Genomic DNA, 9,449 nt, shown 5'->3' with positions numbered 1-9,449 from the left:
TCTAATACTTCCGAACGAAGTCTACCTGATATCTCTTCTTACCCATTTCCGTATCTTTCCCTTTGAGAAAAGTTGTGTCGACCCCCTCCAGTACTTTCGAGCAAGTTCTATGTTTTGTATAGATGAGCTACCTTTGTCCAAACTTTTTGGTTTAGATACCTCCAGGTATTTTGATCTTTGAGAGGCCCACTAGATAGCCTGGTACCTCCAAGGGCAGCTTATGTGAAAACTTCCCTTGCACGACTATGGCAGGGTGGTACACTCTATATGAAAAAGTATCTAGAACCTCCCCAGCCCCCTCAGCCCACGATGAATTTCTCTTACTACTTGGTTCCGCATTGAATTTGTTGTGCGCATCTAAGAACTTGTATTTCCCTTTGACCCCTCGATTTTGGAAGTGTCTAATAGTACTGAGGATTTTTTCCCGGCACTTCCGGGCTAGTTACTTTTGGAGACTAACTTCTTTCCCTATAAAATTAACCCCCACACCCCTTGGGTGGGTGAGATCAACTTCACCAAGCATTTCCTTGGGGAATGTAATGAGGTTGCTCATGAACTTCCTAGGAACAGCTTTTCTCTCTTTTCTTTTTTTGACCCGAATTCTCCCCTTTGTTTCTACCCAAATGTATGGGACGTGGATCCCCACAGTGTCATTCTTCCTATGATGATAAACTTTGTGACAGTTCCTTCTTTTTTACGCAGACAATCCACAACAAACAAAAGCCCATCGACTTGAAATAGGCGGTAATGTAACCATTCTTGATAATCAACAAAGACAGCTGAATGGCATTCCCTAAAAAGAAGTGTATGCAGCGACCCTTCGTTCTTTGCCAAACTAGACTAGAGTGAGACCTGTGGATGAATAATTTGTTAAACTTTTGAACATGTCAAAGGAAAGCTGAAGTCCTAGGTCTTATTTTTCTGAACAGGTATGGCTTGATGATTGTGCATGATTGATCTATAAAAAAAATTGCTGTGAGCAGGGAAGTTTAGTACTCCTATATGCTTGTTTATTTTTGGTACGTGAGGCAAACGATGTGTCTTTTTTTGTTACATTCTTATTACTCAAAATGGAAATTAAGTTAATCTCTTCTTCATTTTTCACTCTTCGAAAAATGCAAGTCTTGAATATATGCTTTTGCTGGCTTGCTACACTCTCGAATTTCTTAATAAGTCAAGGTAATAAAAGATCCCATTCCTGAAAACAAAATCAACAGAGCAAATGATCCTTTTATCTATTGGAATGGAGTATCGACAAGATTCAGGCCAGGTGCATGCAGAAAAAAAAATTCTGGACATGTATGCACTAATTAGAGTGGATGTGTATTTGCTCCTTCAGTTTAAGGGGAGTCGAATGACTATAGGTACACCGCACACCTGATCTGTCATCTCCTAATAATCACAGGTTGAGGCAAGCATCGCCTAACAGTCACATGTTGAAACAGGCATCTCCAAATAATCACAGGTTGAAGCACGCAACATGGACGAATGTTGTGCATGCTTCACCACATTGCGATGCTGATTTCGCGAACCTCGCCAGTGGCACTTACACATGATCTTACAAGACATTGTGTTACTAGATTATTTTTAGCTGTTTAGACACTTCTTCGCAGGACAGTTCCATCCTCCATCGTCCTGAAGTGCGTAACCTGAATGAAAAAGAATATCAAATTTCAGAAACTAATCAACTGCTGACAGAGGGAGGACAATGGCCGTTGCAAGAATTACCACATGGTTCGAGCATCAAATAAATTTGCATATCAAGTTTCGCCCGGAACAGAAATGTCACATATAACCATTTGAGCGCATATGTGTTTTTTTGGAGGAAAAAGATACAGTATATGAAGGAATACGACCGAGCTACTTATCCTTTACCTTTTCTAGCTTGTCCCTCATTGGTGTTTCGACCACTATCTTCTGAACACAAAACCGTCGGAGAACACGATGTTCAAGCATAACCTCAAACTGAATATCACTGTTGCTCGGTGACACGCCTGATATTACCTTCTTCTCACTCCCCACCTTCTCTAGAGATCAGCAAATATAACGACACACCGATGAGAATACATATTTTTGTATTCTAATGGTTATTACAGAGTTAAAGCAAGGGATATGGTGGAATGGACAACAGACCTGCCATGAAAGGAGACTGGAACATTGGATTGGCCTTGGTATGATCTCCAACATCATGAATAATGTTTCTAGCATGCAATGGAGCTTCAAAGTCAACACCGGGATTTTCTCTGTTAATGGAGAATGAAAAGAGCATCCATGTAAATCCATGAAATGAGTTGAGACTGATCTTTGAAGGGCACGCTACTTACATTGTTCTTACACAATCAACTTGAGCATGAATTTGGAACATTCCTCTTGAGGTTTCCTCAAGACACAAGTTTGCAGGAAGTTGCGTTGCTGCTGCTGATGTTCCATTCTGCACCCCAGGATAGTTGGTCACTTCCGAGCCATCAGAACATGTTTCAGCTTCACTCATCTCATTTCTGAAATCTCCAGAAGGTTTAGATCTTTGTGTCGACGTCTTTGTTTCTGGCTTCTCGAGCCTCTCAGTCCCGCCTTTATTCTTCTCATCATTTTTTCTTGCCAACAGACTACTCAGCTCAGTATCGCCCTGAAAAGTGTCATCACTAACATGGCCATCTTCCCAGAATGAATGTAGTCTGGACTCCTGAAAATCAATACCAGGATCAAACCCTTGCCTTCGTGAATCCTTGCCAGACTGCTGAGAACATGTAGTGTGTTGACCAACCACAGTTTCATTTACAGAACTCGCAGAATGAAATATGTCTGCATTTGATTTCTTGAGAGAGTCAAAATTATCTTCTTTCTTCTTGTCTGCCTTCTGTCCCAAGAAAGTACACATATCAATGTTGCTCGGAAGGTCCCTGGCACAGAATGGGTCTGAAAACTCCGTTTTATTGCCAAATATATCTGAAACAGGATTCTGCCAATGAATCTCGTCATACGCACTGTCAGGTCTATGGAAAACAGGACGAACTTTTGATGTAGGTCTCCATTCAGTTGATCCCACAGTTTGAAATCCATCCATATCTGGAATAGAATCAAAAGGTTTATCCTCGCGCATTACAGTGCAACTCGGTGGGTTGTTTCGTCGAGTGCTACCCTTCAGATGGGAGGTACAAGAACCCCAGTCAGCAAATTTCTCCTGAAGTGATAAACGGCAGCTTGGTTCTTGGGTTCTCTGTTGGTCCATTGCCTTGTCTGGCCAATAACCTGCTTCAAGATTCTTCCGGTCTATTGCTCTTTTGTGGTATTCTTCTTCATCCCTGAATACTGACATTTCATCTAGATGTGCATCGATATTTGGAATATCAAACTCATCCAAGCTTGTATGGAATTCATCCTTCTCCTTCATATTTTTCTCTGTGCATTTTACAGACAGTGTTGGTTTGTTACTTGATATGTCCTTCACTGCTATGGAAGTGAACCAAAAAGAGGAAGACAACTTAGTTTAAATGCACATGCATAACATTATACTCTGTACAGCCCATCAATCATCAATGTCAAGAGTCTTTGCTGGAGAAAGAACAGAATCAGATAGCAAATATCACTAACCTGCAGCACATGAGCTTGATTCTTCACTGCAGAGAATAATTTGGAAGGATCAGCAAGGGCAATGCCCCATGATTTGCATGGCACAGGATACGAGCATTAAGAAAAACTGAACCCAGTCAAACATGACAGCCAAGGTTAATTTGCTAATTACCTCAATGGGCTCTTCCTTTTCTCTGAATCATCATCTACCATGTCAGAAGACCAAGCAGAAGGGCCAAAAGTGATGTTTGTGCTGTGTATTTTCTTAGACGATGGTTTCCTGGCCAGAATTTTAACAAGATCAAATTGATGTGTTAATATAAATTCCAAGAGGATTTGTTGTTGTTACCTTTCCCAGTCAAACTGTAACATATCATTGTCATCATCCAGTAATGACTGATCAGAAAAGAGGTCATGCCCTGACGCGATTAAGAAACACAAAAGGCTCAGATTTTTTTTAAATGCACTAATTAGTCACAGTGCTATGGAAACTGCAAGCGCCCTGCTAGGCAGGCCAATGGTAAAAAAAAAAAAGGAGCTAGGAAAACAAAGCATATCCAGATTAGGCAGGCCAATGTTTCTCAACTGTACTTTAAACATGCTACTAGGTGGCTGCTGAATTAACGAAAGGTAAAGCAAGCTGTAATAAAACAAAATTCAACAACTCGCCAAACTATAGAACAGCAGATTCAGATTTCCAATGCTCTCTACCAGTACAGGAAAAATATGAAATGAAATCATGATACTTCAATATTATTGTATGAAATAATACACATTCACAATCCAGTAGTTAGAGATCAATTGGGGAAGTATAGGAACAGTAATATGGAACTCTGTCTGGTGCATTGAAATAAGGAAAACACTAAAACAGATAATTCTGACCTGAAGTCTCAAATCGCATGCTAGTTCTTATTGAAGTTCTGCAATAATAAAATAAATTATTCATATCCCCTTAGAAGTTATTAGTTGTATCTTGATATAAGTGGAGAAATAACCTTCGCTCTGGAGAGTATCTTTCTTTAAAACCATAGTCGACTGTATCAAAATGTTCCGCTCTTGGAGTAGGAAAATGATCATCTGAATTGAATGATTCTACGTTCCACAGTTTATCAGAATTTACATCAGGTAGACTGTCATATCTTCTACTACAATTTGCTGTCCACAGTAGAAAAATAGAATGTAATATTTTCTTAGGCCACAACATTTGAGTGGCCATACTCGATAATAAGATGACGCAGCAGAACTTACATTGCCAACCTTTTGGAGCTTGAGGATTATAAAACATGTCCTCATCCCCAGGATAAAGATTGTCATTGGAGTTATAACAGTTTGCCCTCCTTACATAGCTTGACTCATCCACAAGACTACCCATTTTGTGTGAAGCACTTCGCTCTCTCATCATGCTAATACCATACATTAGAGAATCCTGTTGAAATGATAGAAAAAAACATTTGAAAGCCATTACTAGCTAGGGAAGAATAAAATAAATTATAGTTACTTCCTCAAGTAACTCAATCAAGAACATAAACAACATCAGATGTATAATTGAATTCTTTAATACAGATCTAAGAAAGTATGAATAAAATGGAGCCAGCGGTTACAGGTGAGAGCAGCCAACCCACCATAATTTTTGGAATCATGTTTCTACTTTTCTCTAGGCTTTATACCTGTTTTGATGTTCTTTTCTACTTATCTTACAAAACATTTGTACATGATCCCAAACAAAAGATGAGGGATCTGAGATTCTCACCAATCCTTTTGTGGTATCAAAAGGGATGGACCTTCTGGATTTATTTTGCGTGTACCGCGAGGCCTTTGGTGGCAAAGGTAAAGTCCTGCAAAAACAAAATAATCGTAAGATAGCTAGGGGCACAGCGTTGGGCTGTGAGAAAAGTTCAGACATTATTATTTTTTATGTTAGGCAAGAAGCTTTATCCCTTAAGTAGCGACACGATGGAGAAACTAGACCATTTGGACCAAAGCCAACTAACCGGACCAATAATTCATTATTCTAGGTCTCAAGGGCACGTTTATGTCGCACTTGGTGATGAATTTTAATTCCGGCAATACAAACTAGAAAGACAGTTTTTCATTGGAAGGAATGGATTCCTTGAGGTAAAGAAATTCACAACAGTTGACTCATTTATTGCACTGAAAACTGCCTCTCATTTGAACTTCTTTACATTGAATTAACTTCATAGATGAAACAGTCATTTAACTCAAAGCAACCTTTTGGTGAATCTTGGTGACTGGAGAGGAGTTTCCATCTTGACATGGCCAAGGCCTGAAACCAGAAGCATAGTTATGTCTATTAGATCACCTTCTTATGTTGTTAAAATAGGAAAACAACGTGGACCCAGAATTCATCAAGGCTAGTAAGTCAAAAGCTACAGATGTACTATCACGATGTTCATATGAGTTCCATAATGAAAATACATTAACAAACTTGGAAGTCTTAACAACTCTACTTGACATGAGAAAACCAGTCAATATGACCTTGCAAATCATAACAATTCCATTTATAGACGCTAAACCTAGAAACAAATGTAAACACATAAATATTCCTTTTTCTTTCAAAAAAACATAAGAATGTCCTTTAGGTGTATGTTCTCATGGAAACCGGGAAAAGTACATATAACAATGCACACAACCATAACACAATAATCCAGATTAAGATGTTCGTAGATAAAACATAATTCTATGCATCAAATGTTTTGAAAATGCACCTTTAACAGAAAATGAAACATGAGATTCACGGGCAGGTTGAGCGGTAGATTTATCTTTTGATCCCTCGTATCTGACCAAATCAATAAGTGAAATTTCTGCAAGGACAAATCATAGTTAAATAATAGTTTCAACAATACACAGCAAGTGAATTAATCTCAATTGTGCAATTTACATTTATAAATCAATGCTGCAATTCGAAAGACTAAGAAATGCTGGTTGGATTAAATAATTGTTCACCTAACTAAGCACACCTATTAGGGCTTGTATTTTTCATTAATGAATATCTTTCATATACTTGCAACGTATAAACCTGAACTATGACTCAGTCGGTAGGGCCACAAAAAATTGACTGGCAGTAGTGAAGGAAACATCACCACCATTGTTGAGATCCACATTTTGATTTCGCTTCTTGGCACCATAGTTATTGGATGGATGAGCAAGAGGATCTTCATGAGGTTTAACAGCAGCTGCAACATCTTGATGACCAACGGGTGATGACAATCTGGCAACATACAAGACTGGTATCTCACAACACTAGATCAATTAAGCACACTCTTACCATACTGCATTGAGATACTGACCTAGGCTGAGAACCTGCAAAATAGAAGCAAAAATTCACATTAAACTCAAATTTACCTAAAAAGCATATTGCACACTTGAGCAGTTAATAGCATGTCTCATTCTACTTTTGACAGCTGCATATTCAAGAGAGAAACATATAAACCCAGTTCATACGATGTGAAATTTGTGGATGCCACTGATCTTGTTAATATATCTGTGCTAAACATGCAATACAATTTAACAAGAAAAGCATAATGAATTCCCTCATCTGATATACATATAGCTGTACTCTTACTTGTTTCCTTCGGATCAATATTATATGAAGAAGCGATCTTCTTCAGCGCCTCTAGAGGAGAAGCACGAAAACTTGCGTTGTCCAAATTTGGAAGAGCACTACCTGCATCTGAAATAAGAGTAAAAGGGTCATACTAAGAAATATCAAGAGGTTAAAAATACGGCAGGCATTCAGGTTCATGATGAAGCATGCATCATTAATAAAACACCATGCAGAACAAAATAAGACACAGAAAGTGCATTTTAAAAGTGTGTCTGTTAAATAATACCATTGTTGAGTTTACATTTATGGTTCAGCCAAGGAGCAGCTCACTAGTTCTAATGCATAGCTAGAAGAACATTGTTCTCAAGTTTCTTCTATTCCTGAAGGAAGCCAGATCCATTGTTGTTGGGTTCATATACTTGAAATTTTCTATATGACTAGAGTGACATTGGTCAGCCTGCTCGACCAGATTCTCTGGCATTGTGCTAGAAGAGCAGCAGGATTAACCACAGAAAAAAAAAATCATGTGTAGCAAGTTCACTTGGACGACTGCAAAACATGTACAGAAACTCACTTTCAGGGCCATTGCGGTGACTGTCTGGAGCTGCCAAATTGTCCAGGCTTAGGATGTCAAGCGACCGAGGCGCCTGACCACCAACAGCTTGGCCGCCTGCGCCATCTACGCCATCCTGGTTCTGCAGCCCTGCCGTCTGCTGCTGCCGCTTCTTCTGTTCAAAGTACTGCCTCTGCCTGCCCACCATATTTGTTCCGATAGTCAGTCACAGCGACATAAGAACACTAACCGTGCCAAAGCAACTTTTACAGCTTGAAATCGGTGAGCCTAACAAGGTTACCTGCTCTGTGTCGATTTCCTGGACTGCGCTCATCTCAGGGACGAACACGCAAAGCCGTCAGGTTCCCCAAAAATCAAGCAAATGTTAGCACTTCGTTACGAAATACACTGCTGCATGCTACGATTATTAGGTCAGCCAGCAGCCGCCGCTGCAATGTTGCGGTGCAGAAGCTACCCGAATACAGATTTCAAACAAAAACAACCCGAATCATGCTAAATCCCCAAATTCAGCGCGGCGTAAACGGGGGGCGGGGGATCCGAGAACTCACGGCATACACCTGCCTCCTGGAGCCTCCCGTCCACTGCAGCATCGCGGGGAAGCGGCCGAGTTACCTCCCCGGGTGGCACGGGAGGGAGGGAGGGAGGGAGGCGCGCGTAGGGCGCGGAGGCGGAGGGAGGGGGAGGGGCGGCGCAGGCGGCCGACGCGGAGGGAGAGTGGCGGGCGGCGCCGTGGCGGAGAGTGGTCGGTTGGGGATGCGGCGTCGAGGCCGCGGCGCCGCAGGCGAGCGGCGACGGGGAGGCGGCGTCGGGTTTTGGAAGCGGGAGCGGGAGCAGCGCGAGCACGGCAAAGAGGAGGAGGCGCGGAAGAGAAATGGGAAGAGTGGGGAGGGGTGGCGCCTTGGCACTCCCACTCGGCATCGGGTGGGAAAAGCGTTGGGCGTTCCCGATTGTTTTTTGTGCCCAAAAAAAATGCAGAGATGAATTTCATTTGAAAGTTCCAAATGGCGTCGGTGAACACAAAATCAACTCCGATGACACGATGGTGATCGTCTGCCCGTTCCATAATATTGTGCGTATAGGTTTTCTGAAAAGTTAAGTTAAGCAAACTTTGTCCGAGTTTACGGAGAAAACTACTTTTACATATAATTCTAAATATATACAAAGTGAAAATATAACTGGTGATGTATCCAGTGATATGCGTTTAGTATTTTAAAGTGTACATATTTTGGTCCGTAAACATGATTAAAGTTTCTAATGTTTGACTTTTGAAAAAACAAATATACACACTACATTGTAAAATTGATGGAGTAGTTTTCTTTTCCAAATGATTTTTGAGTAGTTGGAGGGTTCTTAGAGCAACTACATCCGGACTTCACAAATCCAGGCCCCTATACATCCGTGGGCGCGTATACAGGCAGCGATCAGTCAACCCGCATTTCTTAGGCACCGCAAACATAGTCTTCATTTCTTGATCCTCATATCCATACTACATGCAACGTAAAATTCATCTACGTACATAGCTAGACTATCTACTCGTCGTCAAATAAGTCGATGGTGTCCTTGTCAGAGCCGCCAGCCTCGTGGTCATTAGCGGTTGGGCGAAACTCCAGTGCGCCCTCCTCGTCAGTGAAGAGCTCCTCGGGCACAACGCCGCCTCGTGGATGTAGCGGCGGTTTGCCTCGTCCTATAGCTTCAACTAGATGGACTCGAGGATGGCATGTTGTCCCGTCGTCTCCTCCG

At 41.2% G+C, this 9,449-nt stretch overlaps 1 protein-coding gene across 7 annotated transcripts; it reads right to left on the bottom strand.

Annotated features, from left to right (window-relative positions):
• Positions 1-1,199: 1,199 nt before the first annotated feature.
• LOC109777296 (uncharacterized) lies at positions 1,200-8,596 on the bottom strand. Of its 7 annotated transcripts, none has more exons than XR_012204199.1 (18): positions 8,258-8,596; positions 7,990-8,012; positions 7,710-7,885; positions 7,154-7,261; positions 6,672-6,891; positions 6,297-6,392; positions 5,800-5,854; positions 5,321-5,405; positions 4,819-4,996; positions 4,566-4,725; positions 4,453-4,490; positions 3,920-3,989; positions 3,743-3,850; positions 3,592-3,617; positions 2,325-3,450; positions 2,134-2,243; positions 1,876-2,022; positions 1,200-1,649 (listed from the first exon to the last, which is right to left on the bottom strand). XR_012204199.1 is itself a non-coding variant. In XM_073509996.1 (18 exons), exons 7-18 carry the CDS (start codon positions 5,835-5,837, stop codon positions 1,596-1,598), a joined length of 2,145 nt encoding a protein of 714 aa, XP_073366097.1. In that variant the 5' UTR covers positions 5,838-5,854; positions 6,297-6,392; positions 6,672-6,891; positions 7,154-7,261; positions 7,710-7,885; positions 7,990-8,012; positions 8,258-8,596; the 3' UTR covers positions 1,200-1,595. The 7 variants fall into 7 exon arrangements, 6 of the variants coding, with proteins under 6 accessions (XP_073366097.1, XP_073366100.1, XP_073366102.1 ...); XM_073509996.1 differs by having other exon boundaries at positions 1,876-2,027; XM_073509999.1 differs by having other exon boundaries at positions 1,876-2,027; positions 2,325-3,447.
• Between the last annotated feature and the right edge of the window lie 853 nt (positions 8,597-9,449).

Source organism: Aegilops tauschii, chromosome 3, assembly GCF_002575655.3.
Source record: "Aegilops tauschii subsp. strangulata cultivar AL8/78 chromosome 3, Aet v6.0, whole genome shotgun sequence".
In the NCBI taxonomy this organism is placed as follows: Eukaryota; Viridiplantae; Streptophyta; class Magnoliopsida; order Poales; family Poaceae; genus Aegilops; species Aegilops tauschii.
The sequence above is the reverse complement of the archived record's forward strand: the minus strand, read 5'-3'. Positions and strand labels throughout refer to the sequence as shown.

Excerpts from the sequence above, each read along its gene's own strand:
- LOC109777296 (XM_073509996.1), bottom strand. The coding sequence starts at position 5,837 with ATGGAAACTCCTCTCCAGTCACCAAGATTCACCAAAAG. Across the intron at positions 4,491-4,565 it reads AGATACTCTCCAGAGCGAAG|AACTTCAATAAGAACTAGCA; the intron begins GTTATTTCTCCA and ends TTATTATTGCAG. Across the intron at positions 1,650-1,875 it reads TGAGGGACAAGCTAGAAAAG|GTTACGCACTTCAGGACGAT; the intron begins GTAAAGGATAAG and ends TTTTTCATTCAG.